The following is a 23,614-nucleotide window of genomic DNA, read 5'->3' on the forward strand; positions in this document are numbered from 1 at the left end:
AAAGTGACTGCTGTGCCCTGATTCGTGTTCTTGCTTTGCGCTTCTTTCGTTTTGACATGTTTCATTTTTATACACACATAATCCAGAAGGAATGACAGATTTCTCAGAATGTAGTGGAGTAAAAAGTCAGATATTTGACTTTGAAAAGTAGTGCAGTGAAAGTAAAAGTTGCCCAAAATGGAAATACTTCAGTAAAGTGCTGATACACGAAAAAACTATTAAAGTACAGTAACGAATCACATTTACTTAGTTACTGTCCACCACTGCCAAAACTGTCAAACAATTCCAAAATGACCAAGATGTTCTCAGTGAAAATAAAAACAGGAATTTTACAGTTTCTTTTGGCACAGACTTCAAGTTCAGCTCCTCCCTCCATCAAAAAACAGAAAGTCAAAATAATTTCTAATTTTCTCAAATTTCTGATGTTTTATGTTGAAATGATGTTTTATTTTCTTAAAATTATTGCAAAGTTGCACCTGTGTTAATTTACATAGAAGTTCTTAGTACAAGACATTACACTACTCCAAATGATTATGACTTCTTGAGTTGTACATGCTAGATAGACAGATAGTAGATACATCGCTAAATTGGTCACCCCCACAGCGCAAAGTGTTGTTATACTGATAATAATAATAGTAATTAGCACCTCTCTTAGTAAATCTTTACCTTAGTATCTGGAAGCTTCATCTTTTTAATCCTTTAATCACACTAATTTCAGGACTAATTCCAGAATTCTAGGACACTTGTGTGGATTACTGACAATTTTCGTGAGTGAAGTTAGAGGCGATATCACTGTTTTAACCAAAAGGCTTTATTAGAAAAACAAGAGCACAACTCTCATTTAGCATCTTTGGGACCTTTGTCATGAAAAGCGATGTACAAATGTGTGTCCATTTGTTATGGATAGAAAACTGGGTCTTTAGATTAAAGAAAGAATAATCAGATTGAGAATTATACCTAATTATGAAATGTATATATTATTGTTTTTGGAGTCATTCAAGTACTCGTTCAGCAACACCACAGAGTATTAAAAGTTTGTAAGATGCTGTTCTGGCCAGCCCTAATTGTTATTGTTACTGCTATATTGGGTTCTGTTTATTTCTTTAGCCACCATAAAGTTTTTGCATGTTTACTTGGCTGTATGAATCCAGCCATTAAATTTCTTTTCTTATGAGCTCATGGTCATTGTATAGCTAACCAACAATAGCCTTACACATCCAAGTGCCTTAGCAACACACATAATATTTCTGAATCACACTGTACCTCAACCCCTTCAACAGATGGATCCTAGCAGAGCTGAAAGCTATATTTAAAGTTTTACAAGGAATATATTTATAACTTTATAGCCTCACTGTCTATTCCTCATCTCAGCATATAAAACCATACTCAACGGCTAACAACATGGCACACGCTTGAGCTCAACACAGAGTTTAATCAGTCCCGTCTGCTTTTCTAATTGCTCCATTCTCATCCACTTTTGGCAACCCCTGGAATCACACTCCAAGCCCTGCTTTCATATCCAACCCAGAGCCCATGCCACAAACTAAGAGTTTGTGTAGCCTGACAATCTTCCAACGCATGCCACACAAATCTCCAGTACAATTCATCTGCTGTCTGTGACAACCAAGATCCGGGATAAATCAGTTATAATACATAAATTCATCTAGGCAAAAGTTTCCTAGTGTTGGTTTTGGGATGTACTATACCTACGTATAGACTTTGTCCTGTATGTTGCTCCAAACAAAGAATGGTGCATCAAAAAGTGATCATGTTCTTTCCTGCAGGAGGGGAGTGGGTAAAATTGGATGGCTTTGCTGTTGACTCCTCCAATGGCTCCTCGGCAGGTAGGTCCCTTCACTTATTCCATGTAGTTGTCAAATACTAATGTCATTTCACTCAAAACTATAAAAAACAATATTTTCCAGCTTTTTTAGCAGGTCGTAAGAAAATATACAGCTATGTTTACTTTCCTAGTTTAACCAATAGCCAATTCCCTTCCCTTCTGTACAGCTGTAGCAGCATCTGTGAAGGTGAAGGTTAGCAAGCCCTAGTATCTTGACTTACTTACAGGAAAATCTTGTTGTCAGCTCAGGCAAACACCAACCATCTGTACCATCACTTGGAGATAGGGGCCAGACCAACAGTAAGTGGGAAATGTGGCAAAAATGTAGCATGATAATACTGAAAGGTATTTTCACAGCATGTATCATAATTAGGACTGAATGTAGTTCATAGTTGTTATCCTTTTTTAATACTCAGGTCCGGTGCCAGAACAAGGGGTGATGCATACAAACCCTTGATGTTAATCAGTGATGTAACCCTTTGTACGGGGTTTGTGCAGCAGCTGTTTCTGAGTCTTGGTTGGCACTTGCCACTATAGAAGCAATATAGAGGTAAAAGTTAGTGGATTATATGGAATATGATGGTTGGTTTTTGGGGCATTGCCTCTCCAAATCAGTCCTTAAGCTGAGCCTGTCAATACCTTAATTTAAATTACAAACTGAAAGTGGGTGTGGCTTAAAGCAGAAATTAGTGTCACTCAAATCAGCTACTTGTTACTATGCTGTTTGTGCAGTTATGATACACTGCTTGTTATTTTCCAGCTCTCTATAATTTGTTCAAATCTTTTAATGAAAGAAAGAATAAATCTTTTTAATGAAACGGGCAGTTCTTTAATGTTTTTTCAACAAACAATTTATCTCAATAATGATAACATATTGACATGTTGCTACATGTGGAACAGAAATTATTCAACCTTTATCCAAGCAGCAACGTTAAACCACCACACCAACAAGCAGTTTTTACCTGCCACACCGCTTAGAGTGCAGCAAGATTTTTCAGAAATGATTTCCCTCCAGAGGCTGGGAGTTGTGTTTGGACATGGTAGCTACAACCACCTGATTTTCTGGGAAGACAGGGGCAGTCTGACAGTTGTAAATTTGTTAAATCACAGCTTTTCTTTCTCTTCACCAAGCTTACCTGAAGCCAAACTACGTGCATGTTACTTCTCCAAGGGAAAAGGGAAGGAATCTGTTGATATAAACCAAATGAGAAGTACTTTCCTCCACTCCCTGGAGTAAATGAGGCAAATGAGAAACAAAATGGATAGCCATAGCAGCCCAGTTGGTGTTCCCCAAGATAGAGTTACTGCTTTTATCAGTCTCCAGATACCTTTATAATTACATAGGGATGATAGAAAGTAACTGAATGTTTACTTTGACACACACACACATGCTCACATGTCATTACTCCATTACTGAGATATTAAATATACTCCTGTGGATGTGGTTGTGACATTATCTGCAGTGTGCAATTTTTTTTCCAGAATGTCGGTGTTTTGAAGGTAAGGATAAACTTGTTTCATTAGGCCCTATTGGAGTCTTTGCCTGGCACAGAGCTGCCTCTATATAAACATTCTCACAATGCTAACTGTGGCTTTGCTGTTGTAATGCCATGTTGTTGGCACAATATTGCTGTGATCTGTTTCTGGCTGAGCCTTTGCTCTAGTAAGAAGTTAAAGATTCTGGGTCTCTGCAGTGGGTTTATTATATTGACTGTGGCTGTAAAAAAGTGTTTCACAATCACAGTTAGCATTGTATTACTCTTATCCGATTGCTTGTCCAGAAACATTTCTGCATCAGATAGTTTCATGTGTAAGCTGTGCACGCCCTAAAATATCCACTAGGGGTGACTAAAGGGTTAGTGCCCTTTCTAGTGGTTAAAGGGTTTTTTTCACTTCTTGCTGTTTTTGCAATACAACTTTAGTGTTTTTGCTTTTTGTACAATAGGTTCAATACTGCTGTTTTAGCACACCCACTGCATTGTTTTTGCTATTTGCTGTCTTTCAGAGCTTTTGTGCAATATTGAATCAAAGATGCCCTTGTTCAGAGATCACCAGGTACACTAATGAGAGCATAGGCACACAGAATCATTGATATGGATGCACAGAAATATTTTAGTATTGATTTGTCTCTGTGTTTTCAACATTACATGAAAAGGCTTAAAATGAGTAAGGAGTTAAAATGTTATAGGCTGAAGTTTTTGCTATGATATGTAGACTGTATGGACTGAGAAGTGAACAGCAAACCAATGACAACACTTGACGACACTTGACTACTCTTATTTTATTGGTTCATTTTAGTTGAAAACAAAAGGGTTCAAATCTGGAAAAGGAAAAGTGTCCAATTAGTTTTTTTCCCCATTATATCAAGATAGATACGGCTAAGGTTTCTCATTGGTTAAGCCTTCAGAAGCTAGACTAAATGCACTATGCATGAAATTAACATCTTAAACGGCCAGGACCCACCAATGGTCCCAGTGTTTTATTACAGATTCAACGACTTAAGAATAGCTCAGCCAGTTTGCATTGAAGCTCCTGTAGTTACTAAATATATTAAGCCTTATGTAATAAACCTGGGATTTTAAGGGGTTAACTACCAGTACGTTTAGGAAGTGACAGTGGAATCATCCAGTCATGTGTTAATTTCCAGTTCTGTGAGAAAAAAACTCTTCTGGAAGATCTAGGCTATGTTTAGACTGCTTTTTAGATAGATTTTTCATATTATCTTTATAATGTGACCTACATTTGACTTTATTTTAAATAGATCATGCTCCTACACTGACCAGCATACGCAAAAGAATGACAACCCAGACTGCATGCTCATCCAAACTCAGCTGTCCTCTATTTCCTTGAGATTTAAAGACTCACACAACATCTACATTAACATGTGCCAAATGCAGCTTTAAACTTTTAGGACAAATGGTAGACATTAAAACACCATGCTGGACAAAATTTATGGAAAAGAGTAAAAACTGTGAATTTCTGTGCTTGCTGTAATGGTGGAAGCTGATCAGGCAGAAAAAGGAAGCTCTGTTTATTTTGTTTACCTGCGGTGAAGAAGAATGCTAGCAAAAGGATGCAAATTCGATGCCAAAATGGGGATGGAACATATACTGTATAAAGAGACTTGATCTGTGTAGAGCTACTTTAATGCCTTTGCTTCTCTCTCTTTTTTTATAAGAGTCCCTGAAGTAAACAAGCTTTTGAATAGTTGTTAGAAAGCTCTGCTCTTATGTCTGTAAAATGTAGCAGTTTTGAAAACGTTTCCATAAAGGATCTTTTCATGTGCACAAGATTGGGATGAAGATTGAGTTGGATTGACATAAAAAATGGTATGAATTTCTATCTGACGGTTGAGACAGACGGTTGAGACTGAGGTCACATTGCTGCCTATCAGATTTCAGTAGCACATATGAAAGTAGCCTAAATCCAAAGTAGTGTCTTTTACAAACTGTGTTTACAACCATAAATATGTTATATGTACCAACATTAACCCATTCCATGACCATTAAGCGCTAACATACTATTATAAAGACCATGGGGTGCTAGTAGAAATTAGCATTGTGATTTTTTGCTGATTTTTGATGAGGTTTTGACAGCTATAGCTCCAACTGAAGGCCTAGTCATGATTCGTCACTGGTTTACTTCGTACACCAAATATGGGCCATTTAAACATAAAGTATAAAAGAGCCAACCCTCTAACTTCTTGGGAACATATTTTAACATGTACTTCAAATTACATGATGCGTAAGTATTTGTACAATAGTATTCAAATTCGACACATAGGAATAGATAATGGGCTCTCTCAGCAAGTCCAGGTGCGAACACATGTTAAGAGCCAGGCCACGTAGAAATCCAGCTGAGTGTATACATAGCTGGGTTAAATCAGCTGCGCTGGCTGCTGGAGCTGGCCATTCCTTCCAGAACCTGCCAGGAGGGAAGACGGAGTGCAGGGAGACACATACCACAAAAAACCCAGAGAAGGAGAGAAGAAGAGAGAGAGGAAAAGAAAGAAACAGATGGAAAGAGGAAGAGAAAGACAGAGAAGGAGAAAGATGCACTGTCGGTTGCTCTAAAGCCAGTGATATGTGATATCTGATTCAGCTGTGTTGGCTAGACACTGTGAGGGGGAAGTAGGGGTACCGTCCATGTCTGTTTGTGTGCGTAAGGGAAAAGGAGTAGCTGTTACTGTCATTTAAGTGTGTTTCAGGACCAGAGCCGATCTCATTCACTGCTTCAGGGTTCTTTTCTTCGGTGTCGTTGCTGCACCATGAGCAGTCATGCCAGAGAGAGCACATTGAAGCACTGCCTCTTATGTGCGAGAGGGTGGAAAAAGCAGCCAGAGTTACGCCAAAGCCCTCTGGCCAGGATGGATAGATGGTTTCTGCTCGCTCACTCGCTTGCTTTCTTTCACTCTTTTTCCTTCCTCCTCTCACTCTCCATCTTCTCTTCCAAGAACCCGTTCACCCCAGTAGCAACTGAAAATTATACATAAATATACTTTCAACTCAAGCATACACTATACTTTTTCTCCAGTGCTTTCAGTGTAATATCTCTCAGAAACCATTTCTGACTTTAACCCTAATACTTACACAGTGGATCTTGGCTCAAATGCATGGTTCTAGGAAAAACAGAAACATTTTCTTTATGGAGGTTTAATTGAGGTTTATAGGACCATCCACTGTAAAGTTCTTCAGGAAGCCAAAGGTGGTTCTTCTGTGGCATTGTCCTTTTTGGCACCTTGTAGTGCAGCTTGGTTACTGAATTGGAAAAGGATCTAGGGCAAGCAAGCAAGCAAAGTTTATTTATATATAGCCATGTATATATAATATATAAATCAGCATTATAGAAAGAAAATCTGGGTCCAAGCCCCCATGAGCAAGCCAGTGACGACAATTCCAAAGAAAAACTCCCTAAGGGCAGGAGGAAGAAACCTTGAGAGGAACCAAGGGGAACCCATCCTCCTCTTGTCGACACTGGATAGCAAACATAGGGAAGTTATACATTAGTGAAGGTACAGGTACTGGAAAAAAATCATTCATTCATTCATTCATTTTCTAAGCCGCTTCTCCATCAGGTTCGCGGGGGGTTGCTGGAGCCTATCCCAGCAGTCATCGGGCAGAAGGCAGGATACACCCTGGACAGGTCGCCAGTCCATCGCAGGGCAAAATCATATTCAGTTTAAAGTGGAATTGATTTTTTTAAGTAAAAAGAAGGTACACATCCTCTACAGAGAACACATTTCTGCGCATGTTAAAGCACATTTATTGTTTAGTCATATATTTGGAAAAACAAAATATAAAACATGACCTGTGCAAAATTACATTTTTATTTTTTTTAATATAGCTGGTGACCAGTTTTGTGAATTGTTGCATAATTGAAACTTAGCAGATGCCTTTTACATTATGAGAAAATTTCATAATGAATGAACCGACAGAAATGCTCCCAAATCTGCATGGAATAAACTCTGTTTACATTAATTTACGTTAAAAGTGAAGGAGTTTTTTTTCCTTCTCCTGTAAAGTTACAATTGCTGGACCTGTTATTCATGGATAATGATGATATATTAAACATAGTCAACAAATAGAAATTATGCACCAAAATGTGCAGAAAAATGATATATTTAGTTACAGTTGCCCTAGAAAATCAACAAATTGTACTTTGACTGGAGGTGTTTAAACCGCTGCATACAACTGTACTTGAGTAAAAGTATATATTTTTTAAAAATGGCAACATAAAAACAAAAAGTAAATATATAAACAGATGAAATTAAGAGGCAGGACATCATTTGTAATGAGTCTGTGTATGTGATGGTGTGGTTACTGTCTTTATCTGAGCAGTAGAGGTACTCACACAAAGATAATTTAGCATAGTTGTGGCCTGTTTCATTTTAAACTGATGTCAATTTGACTATTTAATTATTGAATCCCAAGAATTGGTGTGCTTTAGTGTTTCCTCTATGATTACATGAATGGGCGGTGCCAAGCTGCTATAGGCTGAATAGGTGGATAAATGTAAATGTATTGTTTGTTTTTTTAAATCACAAAAACAATAAATTTAAAATACATTATAGAACTTTAACAAGGTTTATATTCTAAATCAGACTCTAAATCTTAAATACTGTATCAGACTCGTGACTCCAACTTGTCTGAATGGCAAGAGAGAAAAAAAGAGAAAAACGTTCAGCTTTTGAGATTTGTAATAAAGACTTTAAAGGTCTAAATGAAAATTGTAGCCATGAAAAAGTATGTGGGGTTTTTTTGGAAACTGAGTAAAAGTTTTTTACTTTACTTTAACATTACTAATAATTTTAATATTTAAAACATTTGGAAAAAAAACAATTTATTAAAATGACACTAAGTATAGCATAGAATGTAGAGTTATTCAAATATTTTGCTTAGTTTTGCCTTTTTAGGGATGCACTGAATTTGAAATTTGTTAGCTGATGTAGAAATACGATGTTGGTAATACATAAACATTTAAAAACTGGGACTAAATCTTACTTGCATGATCATCGCAAAGAAACGGATCATTCATTCATTTAGTTTAACAAATGCATCCAAATAATTAAAACAAAATTTTAGCATATTAGCCTATTATCACCTAAACATTATGCTCTTTCATAATATGATAAATACATTATTAAATATATGTTTGAGATATTAAATTTCAAATCAATACATCTGCGGGGTGGCAATGGTTTTGTAACAAATATCTGACAAAATGATTTCAGATGTCATCATGCATCCCTAGATTTTTAAATACATATACTATAATAGCAATATAAGAATGTTAATAAGACAGATGAACTTTCTACAGAATTGCTGTTTGCAAGCAGTGCTGAAGAGCCATAGCCCTGTTTCATTTTTTCCCTTCTGAGTCATCAGCTAACCTTCACATCAGTCATGTACATTAGAAAATAACAACTACAAATAATGTGATTTTTAATGTAGGGCTAAATTTCTATGGCAGTCCAAATGATTAGTTTGCTGTTACTGTAGGAAACTCTGATTAGGTTCACTGTTGAATGTTGATCTGCTGCAATCAGGCCTCAAAAATGAAGTGACATTATGTCCAACTAGGAAGTCAAACTGCAGTCTATCATCTGAGAATGATTACAGAGGGAGAAAAGAGGGAGGGAATGGGAACGGGAACGTGCAGGGGAATGTTTTTCATTACACCCTCAGTGATATTAGCTTGCACGGCAAAGAGCAGAAGAGGAAGAGATGGCGGGAGAGAGAAATGAGGATGGAAATGAGTGTGAGACAGTTCTGAGAGAGAGAGAGGAAGACTGTCTGACTGTCTGATCTGCTCGCCAAGTCGAGACAGATTGGGGGGGAGCTGCAGCTGAAAAACAGTGAGGAAAAAGCAAGAGACCAGATGACGAGAAGACTGTGTGGTCCTCAATGGCTTTAAGCTCGAATAAACAAATCTCCACCGGGGTACTAAATCTCTAACACATGCTACATGTCTGCTTTCTCTCTCAATCCATCTCCATCCTGAGAAAGTCATGCCTGAGGTCTAAGATCAGGATGAGGTGATTTGGGCTTTCCATGAATGACTAATCAACATTTTTTGAGCCGTAAACAGGCATGGTGAAGCTATGCTGAAAACCATTTCCAGAACAGTTACATAAAATCTCATTAAGGTCTTAAAATATAATAATGAATAACATGATGTCAGCGCAGTAATTAATGCTGTAGCTTGTAGGTTTACCATGATGTTAGTTAAAGCCAGTTTCATGAGTGAGATATGGCTGATCTCTACTTTTTCGACTAATCAGTCCCTTCATCTCCAACTGATTGTAACAGCTGTATCCCTTTCATTAGGGAGAAGCTTGTCAGAGATCGCCTCCCAGACGAATCCTCAGTCCTCAGTTAAGAGGTCAGCACTGCAGCAGAGGCCACCTCAGTCCTCCTCAGGCCATGAGGGTCCACATAGAGGAGGATATCTCCCCATCCGTCCCCAAAACAAACACAGAGTGGACCTCAGTCAGCCCCAAGCTGATCAACGCAATGCTAACAAGCCCAAACTTGGTGAGAACATGAGCCAGTTTCTTGTAAGAACATTAAAGATGACATAAATTTACAGTGAAATCCTGATATTCTTTGAGCATTTGTGTGATGCAGCATGTATCACTACAAGACTTAAGCTCTAATACACACTAATGGGTCCTAACGTCATTTCCTTTACATTTAGAAAACTACATTTTATATTTTTCAATAACTCATAATTGTTACTGAGTAATAAGCTTTAAGATGGCCCCTTTCAGTAACTGGACTATAATGTGAACTGGGTAAGTTGTAAAAGTTTGTGATAAATGTTTAGATCCACTAACAAACCAAATAAGTTTACTTATTTGTATAAGTACTTGTGATAAGGTAAGTCACCCATACCTATCACCAGCCTTCTAAAGGCTCAGTGCAGAGACAATTTTAACAAAGACATTCAAATATAGACTGGGTGCTTACCTGTATCCTTTGGGAATGGCAGCGCGCGGGTCACCCAGCTTTTATATCCTTCAGTGGACTGGGAGAAATCGCTGGTTCAGGGGGATCCAGTTTATCTGAGGAGAAAGAAAAACGTGTCTCTTCAGTATATAAATAACAAATAATATTTACCTGTGATGTTAAGGAACAAAGTATGTTTTAAACAAACCGGTTGTTTATGTATGTAATGTTGTGTGTATGTTTGTTGTGTTTTTGAATCCACCCTGGATCATGGGGATGCCCAGGTGGTTTAGTCCACATTAGTTATGGGGTATAAAAAGGTTTTTTTTAACATTTTGGAGAAGAGGAAGGCTGAACAGAGATATGGACGTCTATGTCGTGTTGACCGAACGGCAACAAGCTCGAAGGACTGTTATGGATTGAGGTCGAGAGAACCTTAAGGTCTAAATCCTGGTGGCTACCTTGCCACTTTAAAATTCGGCCATCTCCATGCTAAAGTGAGATTGTCTGTTTATATATGTTTTTTGTTGTTGTTTTCCATACATGTTATACAGTACGTACCAATAAAAACAAGAAAAAAAGGGGTCGAACTCTTACCTCTTTGTGGATATGCTTTTTTGGGTGAACAGCTGCTATTTTACAAGGTACCTCCAGACTACCCGGTCCACGGTACCACATAACTGAATAATAAGTTTTAAAATTGTTGGTTGTTGGACTATTTTCAGTCCAGCAGTGATACTGAGGAGTTTAAAAACTCCAGCAGCACTGCTGTGTCTGTTTCATTCGTACCAGTGTAACTAAGAAACTCTAAGAAACACAAATGTAATACAGATAAAAAAGTTTAGAATCACTTTCCAGACAGAACTGATTTAAAGAGAAACAATTCATATAAAATATAACATCACACTTTTGTTATCACCAGCACTAACGGCAACTCCTAAGTGTTAAGGGGATAAAACCAAAAAAAAAAAAGGAATAATAGTTTTTTAAAGTTTTTAAAAAATTTAACCTTTGAAAGGTTAAATATGGCATCTATCTAAAGAGCATATAATAGTTTTTATGCTTAAACAGTTCAGCAGTACTGCAGGGTATAGTGTTGAGAGTTGTTTGTTCAGTATGTGAACGGCACGGTATATGTAATGATACATGGCCATGTCTGGTATCCCCCTCTGTTCATAGCATCTGAGTCCGTCTATGTGGTATCACTGCAGGCACAGAAAAGCCTACGGAAGAGTACACCAACTAACAAGGCTGTCATGACCAAAAGCCCTCCTCCAGGTTTGGAGTATCTTCATACCTTGAAACACTATTCATTTAATCTCTTTTCTCCTGCCCAAAAGTGGCATGTTAAGAGTTAAAATCATCATCTATTAGATGCACAGTCCAGTTTTACCATGAGATGATTTCAGCATTGTGATGCTTTTGGGAAACCATGTAAAGGGTCTCTGTCATGAATCCTGTTTATCAGAGCCAGAGGAAGTGGACGAGGCAAAGGACGTCACAGTGAGAGTTCTGTCCCCCCAGTCTGTCCTCATCACATGGGTTGATCCTCTTGTGGAGAAACAGAAGAGCATCCCTGAAGGCACTAGGTAAGAAATACTTTGTCAAAAGTTTCCTATAACAAATTTTAAAGGTAGATGAAGCTGCACCTATTACTTGTCTTCAGGGTCCGCACATAATTTTGAAAGTAGATCAAACTATATTGTGTCTTTTAGATTGTTATTCCTCACAGATTCTTTGTACTTTGTTTTGATCAGTTTGGGTAATGAGTGTATGTGATGGCATAACTTTGTTAGATTATGTAATAAGAAAGATGAAAATTATTAGAGGTATAGTTTTGGCACTAAATGTCATATTTATTTAGGCATTACACAGTGAAATACAGAGAGAAAGGAGAATCTGCTCGGTGGGAGTATAAGGAGACAACCCAGAGGCGAATCATCATTGAATCACTCACTGCAGATGGAATGTATGAGTTCTCTATTCGAATCTCCCAGAGAAACCAGCAAGGAAAGTGGAGCGCATCTGTATTCCAGAGGACTCCTGAATCAGGTATCTTTCAAACAGGGATCATGATGATTATGCCAAAGCACTTTGCGCTACATTTGTATAGTTGAAGTATGTGCTATTAGTTGGTGTTATTTCTGGGAAATATTTCTGGGAACAGAAAATGCATTGGTAAATAATTAATAGTTACATTTCAGAGGTGTATGGAAGCAAGTTTAGTATACTCGTTACATGTACAAGTAAAATTTTGAAGATTTTTTTTCATAGCAATTTAGATTTTTTTTTATTGTAATACTGGTGTTAAGCAGTAATCAGGGCAAATAAACATTTTCCAGGATATTTGTAATGCTCTGATTAAGACTTAACAAGCCAATAGATTGTAATTAAACATCATTGGTAATTAGCCATCCTGTTCTTCCAAACTTCAAAATGCACAGTTGAGTTAAGTCTAATATAATTTATACTTTATACTTTATTATTATGATATCTACACTAGTATTCCAGTAGTCCAAAAGTATTCACTCACCCAACCAAATCATTGAATTCAGGTGTTCCAATCACTTCCATGGCCACAGGTGTATAAAACTAAGCACCTAGGCATGCAGACTGCACAAATGTTTGTGAAAGAATGGGTCGCTCTCAGGAGCTCAGTGAATTCCAATGTGGTACCGTGATATAATGCCACGTGTGCAACAAGTCCAGTCGTGAAATTTCCTCGCTACTAAATATTCCACAGTCAACTGTCAGTGGTATTATAACAAAGTGGAAGCGACTGGGAATGACAGCAACTCAGCCAGGAAGTGGTCGGCCACGGAAAATGACAGCGGATGCTGAGGCGCATAGTGCGCAGAGGTCGCCAACTTTCTACAGAGTAAATCACTACAGACCTCCAAACTTCATGCGGCCTTCAGATCAGCTCAAGAACAGAATAGAGAGCTTCATGGAGTGGGTTTCAGTGGCTGAGCAGCTGCATACAAGCCTTACATCACCAAGCACAATGCAAAGCATGGAGTGCAGAGGTGTAAACACCGCCACTGGACTCTAGAGCGGTGGAGATGTGTTCTCTGGAGTGAGTAATCATGCTTCTCCTTCTGGCAATCTGATGGACGAGTCTGGGTTGGCGGTTGCCAGGAGAACGGTACTTCTCTGACTGCATTGTGCCAAGTGTAAAGTTTGGTGGAGGGGGGATTATGATGTGGTGTTATTTTTCAGGAGTTGGGCTCAGCCCCTTAGTTCTAGTGAAAGGAACTCTTAATGCTTCAGTGGACCAAGAGGTTTTGGACAATTTCATGCTCCCAACTTTGTGGGAACAGTTTGGGGACGGCCCCTTCCTGTTCCAACATGACTGTGCACCAGTGCACAAAGTGAGGTCCATAAAGACATGGATGTATTTATGGCAGCGATAAGATAAGATAGACTTTCATTATCCCACTGGGGGAAATTTGCAAAATACACAGTAAGCAGATAAAGAGCAATAAGTAGACAAAGATGTGCATCATAGAAAATACAAAATATAAGATATACTATAGAAATAAATAAATAAACAAGGCATCTGTTAGCAGAAAAATATAAAAAATGAAATAGAATTAAGAAACAGCACAAATTTACAGTTTGAACATGCAGTTGTATGGATATTGCACATTTCTGAGCAGGTAATGACTGGATATTGCACAGAAATTGTAGATATTGCACAGTAATAATTACAGATATTGCACAGAACCTGTGTATGTATTGCACTTGTACCATTCTATCAGCAGCAGATATTGCACATTAATTATAGGTAGGATACGATATAGGTCTAGGATGAATTAGAGTGGAGACTGCGAGCCAGGCTTTCTCGTCCAACGGCAGTGCCTGACCTCACAAATGTGCTTCTGGAAGAATGGTCAACAATTCCCATAAACACACTCCTGAACCTTGAGGAAAGCCTTCTCAGAAGAGTTGAAGCTGATATTAAACCTATTTCTGTCTAACAATGTAGTAATTGGCAACCAGTTAATTAGCAGTTATTAATTTACTTGATCAGTCTTACTGCTTAATAGAGTAGTTATAGTAGCCAGTTAATCACCAGCTACTGGCTTGTTAAGGCTTAATAAGCTTATAAAGTATAGTATAAAGGCATTATTATACTTCTACTTCCATTTGTAAATATATTTTTCTGAGGAAAGGAAATTATTCAGTTGCATTTTAGCCATTCACAAATTAGTATTTTTGCTTTGGTTTCCTTGTTTCATTGGCAACAGTATCTGTACTGCTTTGTGACTGGTGACATCTCATGCTTTTCACATTTAGCATTTTATTCTAGATTGAAAGAATTTAAAAAAAATGGAAGAATACAGCCTAACAAACTTTAGTTCTTATGCTGATAAATGCTAGACATATTAATAGCTTCTCAAAGTCGTTCTTTGAGTTGCTTTGTACGTATGTAGCTTTTAAGAGCTAATATTGTTGTATTTCTATTAAAGTAATTATTTCACTAAATGACTGATTCTTTTGCTTGAGTTAGGTTGAGGCTTCTCCACCCTTTATATAAGATGCTTTCAATAGACATTAGTCTTTGAAATGTATTGAATTGTGCCTTGATAGAATCACTCAGTTTACACTTTGATTCATAACTGCTAAATAACAAAGGAAATCATTGAAAGGTACATATTTTCAAGCCAAGTGTAACACATGCACACATACATACACATGCACCCTCACACGCATACTTAAGTAAGTCTTGCCTCAGAGTTTTGTAATTCATGCAGTATGTCATAACTGCCTCTATGTAACGGTTCATTGAGGTGTCACCGTTTACTGCTTGCTTGCCTATTTGGAAGGCTAACGATGACTTCATTTTTCATTTTCCTGGAAAACCTATAGCTGCGCTTGGTTTCCATCTGCAAATCTTCTAGTAGGAGAAACATTAAACGTCTAGAGCACAAGCTCTCTAGTGCTGTTGCATGTACCTCCTTCTGTTTGAAAATGTATGTTGTCAGTCTTGACATTTCTCCCTACAATGTCTGTAACTTTTCAGTTCCCTCTGGACCTCCTGAGAACTTCGAGGTGAAACCACTTAGAGGAAAAGGCACTGCTGTCACAGCAAAATGGGATGCACCTGAAGAACCCAATGGTAAAATAAGAGGTGAGACCCCCTGTATTCTTCTGTAAATAATTTTTTATTGTTAACAATGGTCTCATCTATGGTCACAAGCTTCGGGTAGTGACCGAAAGAACAAGATCGCGGATACAAGCGGCCGAAATGAGCTTTCTCCACAGGATCACCGGGCTCTCCCTTAGAGAAGATCGGCAATTCGGGAGAGGCTCGGAGTAGAGCCGCTGCTCCTCCACGTTGAGAGAAGCCAGTTGAGGTGGTTCGGGCATCTGGTAAGAATGGCCTCTGGTGGCGGGGGAGAGGGAGGCCTGGGCCTCTTTGCTTAGGCTGCTGCCCACACGACCCGGACTCGGATAAGCGGTTGAGGATGGATGGATGTTAACAATGGTGTGACATTGTGTCACTACCTGGTAAAATCTGTAAAGACTATAGGTAACTGCCTTTTGAAGAAATCGATCCAGGAAACTGCACTTTTGAAATGAATTAATGTCTCAAAAAAATTAACATCCACCGACATATAGAATAAAATATATATAAATTACATTTTCTGCTTCAACACACTAGACACCTTGTATTAGTCAAAATACCTCTGGCAAGTACTTCATATTCTACTTTCCAGTCTGTTTTGTTGTCCTTGGCACTGCATTTTGTGGTCTAGGCCTGAATGTGGAAATTGTATTGCAATAGGTTCTGTCCAAATTTAATTGACCAGACATACTGATCTTCTGTTTTCTTCCAGAATATATTCTCTCCTATGCTCCAGCCATGAGACCCTTTGGAGCAAAGTCAATCACATACCGTGGCACTACCACCTCTGTAACCATTGATGGACTGATTCCAGGCGATCGCTATATCTTTAAAATTCGGGCAGTCAACAGGAAAGGACAAGGACCACAGTCTAAGGCCTTCAGTGTTGCAATGCCTGGCAGTAAGTGCTGAGGGTAATACCTCAAATTCTTTTGCTGATCAACAGAATGAAGAGACAAATTGACTACTGCATAGTTCTGCAACTGGTACTTGATGAGTATTAGAAAACTTGCTCAACTTATGTCTGTGACAAAATATTTAACCAAGGGAACTATAAAGACTGAAAAGGAGATTCTGTTAAATGAAGATTCTTAGATTTTATTTTTGTTTGAAAGATAGTTTTATATCTGCCTGCTGTCTTGTTGTATTTATTGATGTATTTTCAGCAATACAATTAATTTATCTTTGAATTTTTAACAATCTCCTGACTGTCGCTGTTCATAAAAAGTGACAGAAGCCAAACAATAAAAGTGTGAAAGCATGGACAATTGTAATGTACAGATGTAATGCCACCTTGACTGTATATCATTTAAATTTAACTGCATAGATTTGCTGTTATACTGAGTGTTATTAATAAATCCAACAGAAATAGTTAATGCAAGTTAAAACTTTTGTACTATCTTTGTTGCCAGCCAGCAGTACGCCTTCAAGACCTTCTACACCCTCCAAGAGCCCTACCAGTACACCACACGATGACGTGAAGCATGATGTAGAAGAAATGGAAGAACCTGATGCCCACACCACTACTGCTCCACTTTCAACCAAGAAAGCTCGACCACTGTCTCAGACACGGTCTTATCATAGCATTTTCTCTGCTGTAAGGAATCCTGTCAGAAATTCAGGTTCTGGCTCAAGGATAACCTCAGATGTATCCCCACCCAGAAGCAGAAATAAAGAACTGGATCAGGAAGAAACACCAACAGACACTCCCAAAGAAGATAATGCAAATGAAGCTGTTGAGGATACACAACCAGAAATTACTAACAATGTCCCTTCAAAAACTGAACAGGAAGGACCCAAAAAAGTTTCACCTGAAGCCCAGGAAACAAGCTCAGTTCTCAAAAGTTTGTTACCCAACACACAGACTTTACCTCCAAAATCTTCCTCACCTGACTCCCTACCTAAAACATCAGAGGGCCATCGCTATTCCCGCATAAGACAACCGAGTTCCCGTACTTCTGGGTCACGGTTAAGCACTCAAAGTGGAGTCAACCAAGAGTCTGCAGCCACAAGGAAAGACTACACAGCCAGTTCTTATCCAAAGGGAAAGGATTTGTACAACAAGATTGGCATTTCAGACACAAAATCATCCACCCCATCTCCTCAGGAAACCAGTCGTGAAACAGACAGAGGGTCATCATCATCAGCGTCTACCTCTGATGTTTCTTCTTCATCATCATCAGCCTCATTACCATCATCAACATCTGGGACAACGAATCATGGCAGTGGTACAGTATCTGGGTCTGTTCATCCTACTAGCAGAAGGGTCGGAATCTCAACTAGGGTTCACAGACTGAAGCCTGCTACTTCATCACAATCAACAGCTGCAACAGGATCCAGAACGTCTGACAAGAGTGATAGCCAGTCTACAAGCATTCAGGATACAAAAGATGCCAAAGAAAGTTATCAACTTAAACAAAAAGATGTGGAGTCTAAAAATAATGAATCACCACCTTCATCTCATCAACCCACCACTACAAATTCCTTCTCACCCAAAGAGGAGAGTCCGCAGGAAAAGGAGACCACTCATGAGGACAAAAGTGATGGCAGTCATGCAAACACACCTCACCTTCCTTCTAGAGCAAAACCTTCTCTCATAGGACAAGGTTCTTCTCCGGCAAATGGAAATTCCAGAATAATAGGTAGACGAAGACAAGATGGTAGGATCCCATTGAGCAGAACTGCCTCTTCTGTAGGTGCAGGGAGGCCAATTATAAGAGGAACCACTGCAGCACCCACAACCTCACCCTCTAATGGTCACATACACAGTGACAGTTCAAAGACTAGCAATGATCATGAAGATGATTACATTTATGAGGGCAGCAAGGAAGTTCACAATAAAGATGTTGTCCCAACTGCACCTCCTAAAATTTCTGTGTCAGACCCTCTACAAACCTCTAAGGATGGTTCTCAGTCTGTCCCTACTGTTCTCCGCAGACCTGTTTTGGGTTCAAATGAAAGGTTTCGTTCTCCTGTCATAGCAAGTCGTCTAAACGGGTCACGGTTCCCTGGTAGGTTGCAACCTGTACAACATGCACGGTTGGGCTCCCCTGCTAAACAAAACAACTCTTCTTCACCCATTTCAACTTCTTCATCCTCTTCTGCCTCCCAGACCATGCAACAGCCAACCCTTTCTTCACACCGAGGCACAGGTATTAGCAGTAATGCTAATGGTAGGCTAAATGTGGGATCAGACTCACGCTTACCCCGGAGGCAATCTCCTGCTATTGAAAGCTCAAGTGGCAACACAGCAGCTGATTCCAAGACCTTGTCAGCTTCATCCCATAATCCAGTGGTGGGATCAAGACTGCCCTACCCGAGCAGATTGGATGCCATTTCAAGAAGGAAAACCCCAGTCAGTGGTTATAAACCTAGTTATGGGCAAGGTAAACATAATGTTTTCCACAAACGACTGCAAGTTTGGAGAGCCTTACATGACATTCTTTGGTGTTTATGAATCAAACTATGAAGATCCAATATCTCATATTTTCTTTCCTCTGCATATATATAGGAAAAAATGGACGACCAAATCTTACAGCCACAAATGGCAAAAAATCATCTACACCAGATGAAAATGCAAAAGCAAATGGAGTCAAACATATCACAGGCCCTGATGGAACCAGATGGGTGTGTTTATTTAGCTGAGTGATAAATTAAGAAGCTTGCTCTGTCAAACAGCATCCTTACCGAGATCAAAACATGCTGTTGAGAAATATCTGTATAATGTTGTATATGTTCCTGCCATGTGTATTGTTTAATCTTTCTCATGTATTTACAGTGAATGTACCCTCCCTTAGGTTGTAGATCTGAATAAAGGGGTCTTAATGAATGAAGATGGGAAGGTTTTGCAGGATGCTAGAGGCCGACCCAGGAAAGTAGTCCTCGGAGAAGATGGAAAAACTATTTTTGGTGTGATTCCTTATTCATTTTCTTGTTTTCACAACTTGGTATTGAAAATGTGTTCATTGTCTCGAAGTGAATCAAAGTGAATGGACTCACTTTTATGCCATTATCCAATAGATGAGCAGGGCTCCCCATTAGTAAACCAGGAGGGTGTGGCTTTGTTTGGTCATGGGAGAGACAGTCGGCCTGTGGTTAACCCCAAAGAGAAGTACCTCACTGTGGGAGGGAAACCAGTGGTGGGCCTGGATCGTCCAAAACCCAGTACGACAACTACAACCACAACAGCCACAACTACAACTACAACTGCAGCCACCACCACAACCACTCCTGAACCTACCACAACCGAGATGACAACTCTAGAGCCCACAACCACAGAAGCCTTTCCTACCTGTCCCCCTGGAACATTTTCAAGGATGGATAAGAATGGCTTCCCTAGCATGGATAAGGATGGGATACTGGACTGCTACCCAGATGGTGAGTACAAAAGGACATTTATCCCACACATGGAGCTTTTTATAGTATGAAAAATAAAGTACAAATTCAAAAAACTCTACAAAATAAGGTCTTTCAATGACAAAACAGTTAGAGGTTTCGGACTTTCACTTGCATTTGAACAAGGGTAAATTAGTGGTACTAATAATATCAAGGGTTAAGATTATATTCAATTGGTCCTGGCTTTCCCTTAATAACACATACTTTACTGTTGTTTAACATGATTTATCATTTGAATCTAGTTAATTTCCACAATTTCAGAACCTCTGTAATTTAGGAAGGCTAATCCATATATGAATTTGCAAACTAAACTTCTCCCTGTCGTTCCTGAGTAGTAGATGTATTCAAGAAAGTCTCTAATCAACCCAACTCCCCATTAACATATTTATAGTAGATGTGGCAGAAGAAAAACTTTGGTGTGGTGGGTAAACCAAGTGATGATCCTAGGGCAACCAAACACTGAAACAAAATCTGTACAAAATATGAGCTTTTAACAAGTTAGTGATATTTTGTCATAAGTATATGTGTCCCTAGTGGGGTTATAAAGTATGTGTATGTGTACAGTATACAGGACACTTGTCTATTATGTCTTCTGAAATCAACTATATTAATAGACAGTTTGTCCCCTTTTCTGCAGTAACTGTCTTTACACTTCTAGAAATGCTTACACTAAAAAGTGGCACATTGCTGTGAGGATTTGATTGCATTCCACCACAGGAGCATTAGTGAGGTCATATACTGATGTTGGCTGATTAAGTGTTTGGTGGTGCTCCAACACTCCAGAGAATACAGTTTCACTGCTCCACGGCCCAGTGCTGGGCTGTTGAGTGTGATGAATAAAGATCTATCAATAAAATAACCATCATTCTGCTTAAACTTAATTTACAGCAAAACTCAGCACACATTTAGCAGAGCTACTGATTTCTTGTAACAATGCAGTATCTCACACAACTTCTTTTATGCTCAGTATTCTCATTCAAGCATCTCTGAAGTAAAGCTGATTGCTCTGCTGAGTTTCTACAAAATGAAGCAATTATGCTGTGCACATTGTGGAGTGTTATGAGCTATGGAGTTATGCTTGCCTTAGTATGGTGATAAGTATGCTATGCATTTGAGAACATGCTCCAGTATCTCCTGCTTCACCTACAGAAGCTGGCTCAGGAATGGGACTAGACTCCGTGGTAACAATCACCATAGCACCTGAAGATACTTTTGCTATAGAGGAAGGTATTGGCTGAGTCTGGCTTTGACTGGCTATTGAGCTTTATTGAGTGTTTGTTCACTGTTTGTGTTTTGTTTCTATTCCCTTATGTGCTGTCTGTACATCGACTTCAGGCCATTCTCTTATTTCTTGTACAACCTCAATTCCAATGAAGTTGGGACGTTGTGTAAAACATAAATAAAAACAGAATATGATGATTTGCAAATCCTTTTCAACCTATATTCACTTGAATACTCTACAAAGACAAGATATTTAATGTTCAAACTGATAAACTATTGTTTTTTTGCAAATATTCACTCATTTTGAATTTGATGCCTGCAACACGTTCCAAAGAAGTTGGGACAGGGGCAACAAAAGACTGGGAAAGTTGAGGAATGCTCAAAAAACACCTGTTTGGAACATTCCACAGGAGAACAGATTAACTGGGAACAGGTGAGTGTCATGATTGGGTATAAAGGGAGCATCCCTGAAAGGCTCAGTCGTTCACAAGCAAGGATGGGACGAGGTTCACCACTTTGTGAACAACTGCGTGAGCAAATAGTCCAACAGTTTAAGAACAACGTTTCTCAATGTGCAATTGCAAGGAATTTAGTGATTTCATCATCTACACTCCATAATAGAATCTGGAGAAATCTCTGCAAGTAAGCAGCAAGGCAGAAAACCAACATTGAATGCCCATGACCTTTGATCCCTCAGGCGGCACTGCATTAAAAACCCACATCATTCTGTAAGGGATATTACCACATGGGCTCAGGAACACTTCAGAAAACCACTGTCAGTGAACACAGTTCGTCGCTCCATCTACAAGTGCAAGTTAAAACTCTGCCATGCAAAGCGGAAGCCATATATCAACAACACCCAGAAATGCTGACTGACACAAAGTGGAATAGTGTCCTGTGGTCTGACGAGTCCAGATTTCAAATTGTTTTTGGAAATCATGGATGTTGTGTCCTCCGGGCCAAAGAGGAAAAGGACTGTCCAGCTTGTTATCAGCGCAAAGTTCAAAAGCCAGCATCTTTGATGGTGTGGGGGTGTGTTAGTGCCCATGGTATGGGTAACTTGCACATCTGTGAAGGCACCATTAATGCTGAAAGGTACATACAGGTTTTGGAGCAACATATGCTGCCATCCAAGCAACGTCTTTTTCAGGGACGTCCTGCTTATTTCAGCAAGAGAATGCCAAGCCACATTCTGCATGTGTTACAACAGCGTGGCTTTGTAGTAAAAGAGTGTGGGTACTAGACTGGCCTGCCTGCAGTCCAGACCTGTGGCGCATTAATAAGCGCAAAATACAACAACGGAGACCCCGGACTGTTGAGCAACTGAAGTTGTACATCAAGCAAGAATGGGAAAGAATTCCACCTACAAAGCTTCAGTAATTAGTGTCCTCAGTTCCCAAAAGCTTATTGAGTGTTGTTAAAAGGTAACACAGTAGTAAACATGCCCCTGTCCCAACTTCTTTGGAACGTGTTGCAGGCATCAAATTCAAAATGAGCAAATATTTGCATAAAACAATAAAGTTTTTTTTTTTTTTTAATCCATTTGAACATTAAATATCTTGTCTTTGTAGTGTATTCAATTGAATATTGTCACGGTTGGCCCCTCCCAGTCCTGTCCATGTGCTCCTTTGTTTTGGTTTCAGTCCTGCCCCCTGTTTGGTTACTCTGCCCCTGATTGTATTCACCTGTCCCTCATTGTTCCATGTATTTAAGCCCTGTGTTTACCCCTTGTGTTTGCCAGTCTTTGTATGATTGTATTGGTCTCTGTTTGATGTCTCGATTCTGGTTTTTGTCATGTCTGTCCCCCGATCTGTCCGTATCGGCTACATGAACCTGGACTGTTTTGACCACGACCCTGGATTTGCCTATAATTAATCTCGATTATCTCAGCGTGTGCCTCTGCCTCCTCGCTCCCCCTTACAAATATAGGTTGAAAAGGTATTCTGTTTTTTTTTCTGTTTTTCTATCGTATTCTGTTTTTATTTATGGTTTACACAATGTCCCAACTTCATTAGAATTGGGGTTGTATAGTTTTCTTGTTTACTGCTGTGGTTTGGGTCGAGTTTTCCTTTGTTTTCTTTTCCAAAGCAAAGTCACTCCATGTGCTGCATGACTAACTGAAGGAGAATGTCCTAGCTGCCTGCTGCTGACTATGAGACGACTTGGATGATTTTTGGGAATGACTTGCTGCATCTAGAGAATTGACCTTGTTGTTTAATTTGTTATGTAATTTTGGTCTTTTGAACACAATAGCCACAGTATGGCTGCATTCAAGGCCTAGACTGCATATATTAGAACAATTTCCTGTGGTTGCTTTGCATGTTTTATTTCCAAGCAACTGCTGCCTTGGGGTGATAGGATACTGGGACAAGTTGATGGAACAGTTGTACAGTCTAAACTGGGTTGATTACACTTGGTAACTTTTTTGTCAAATGAACTGAAAAATGATTCCAATAGTATTTTTATTTCGCTGAATTCAAATAAAAAGCATAATTATATTACCAAAAAAAGTCACAGTAGTTGATTTTATGCTGTATTTTGCGTCTAGAATGTCTCTTTTGAGCGTCCAACAGTAGT

At 39.0% G+C, this 23,614-nt stretch overlaps 1 protein-coding gene across 2 annotated transcripts in view; it reads left to right on the forward strand.

Moving 5' to 3' along the window:
- fndc1 (fibronectin type III domain containing 1) overlaps nt 1–23,614 on the forward strand; it is a 66,198-nt gene that overhangs the window by 17,750 nt on the left and 24,834 nt on the right. The window contains exons 4-15 of one of the 2 annotated variants that reach the window (XM_037538141.1): nt 1,785–1,844; nt 9,670–9,876; nt 11,470–11,568; nt 11,759–11,879; nt 12,155–12,342; nt 15,317–15,424; nt 16,134–16,322; nt 16,834–18,807; nt 18,933–19,048; nt 19,219–19,330; nt 19,442–19,798; nt 20,966–21,043. In XM_037538141.1, the coding sequence (XP_037394038.1) occupies nt 1,785–1,844; nt 9,670–9,876; nt 11,470–11,568; nt 11,759–11,879; nt 12,155–12,342; nt 15,317–15,424; nt 16,134–16,322; nt 16,834–18,807; nt 18,933–19,048; nt 19,219–19,330; nt 19,442–19,798; nt 20,966–21,043 (3,609 nt within the window). The remainder of the gene's footprint in view (nt 1–1,784; nt 1,845–9,669; nt 9,877–11,469; nt 11,569–11,758; nt 11,880–12,154; nt 12,343–15,316; nt 15,425–16,133; nt 16,323–16,833; nt 18,808–18,932; nt 19,049–19,218; nt 19,331–19,441; nt 19,799–20,965; nt 21,044–23,614) is intronic. The other variant, XM_017725652.2, reaches the window with a different exon arrangement.

The sequence above is a fragment of the Pygocentrus nattereri genome, chromosome 4, assembly GCF_015220715.1.
Source record: "Pygocentrus nattereri isolate fPygNat1 chromosome 4, fPygNat1.pri, whole genome shotgun sequence".
In the NCBI taxonomy this organism is placed as follows: Eukaryota; Metazoa; Chordata; class Actinopteri; order Characiformes; family Serrasalmidae; genus Pygocentrus; species Pygocentrus nattereri.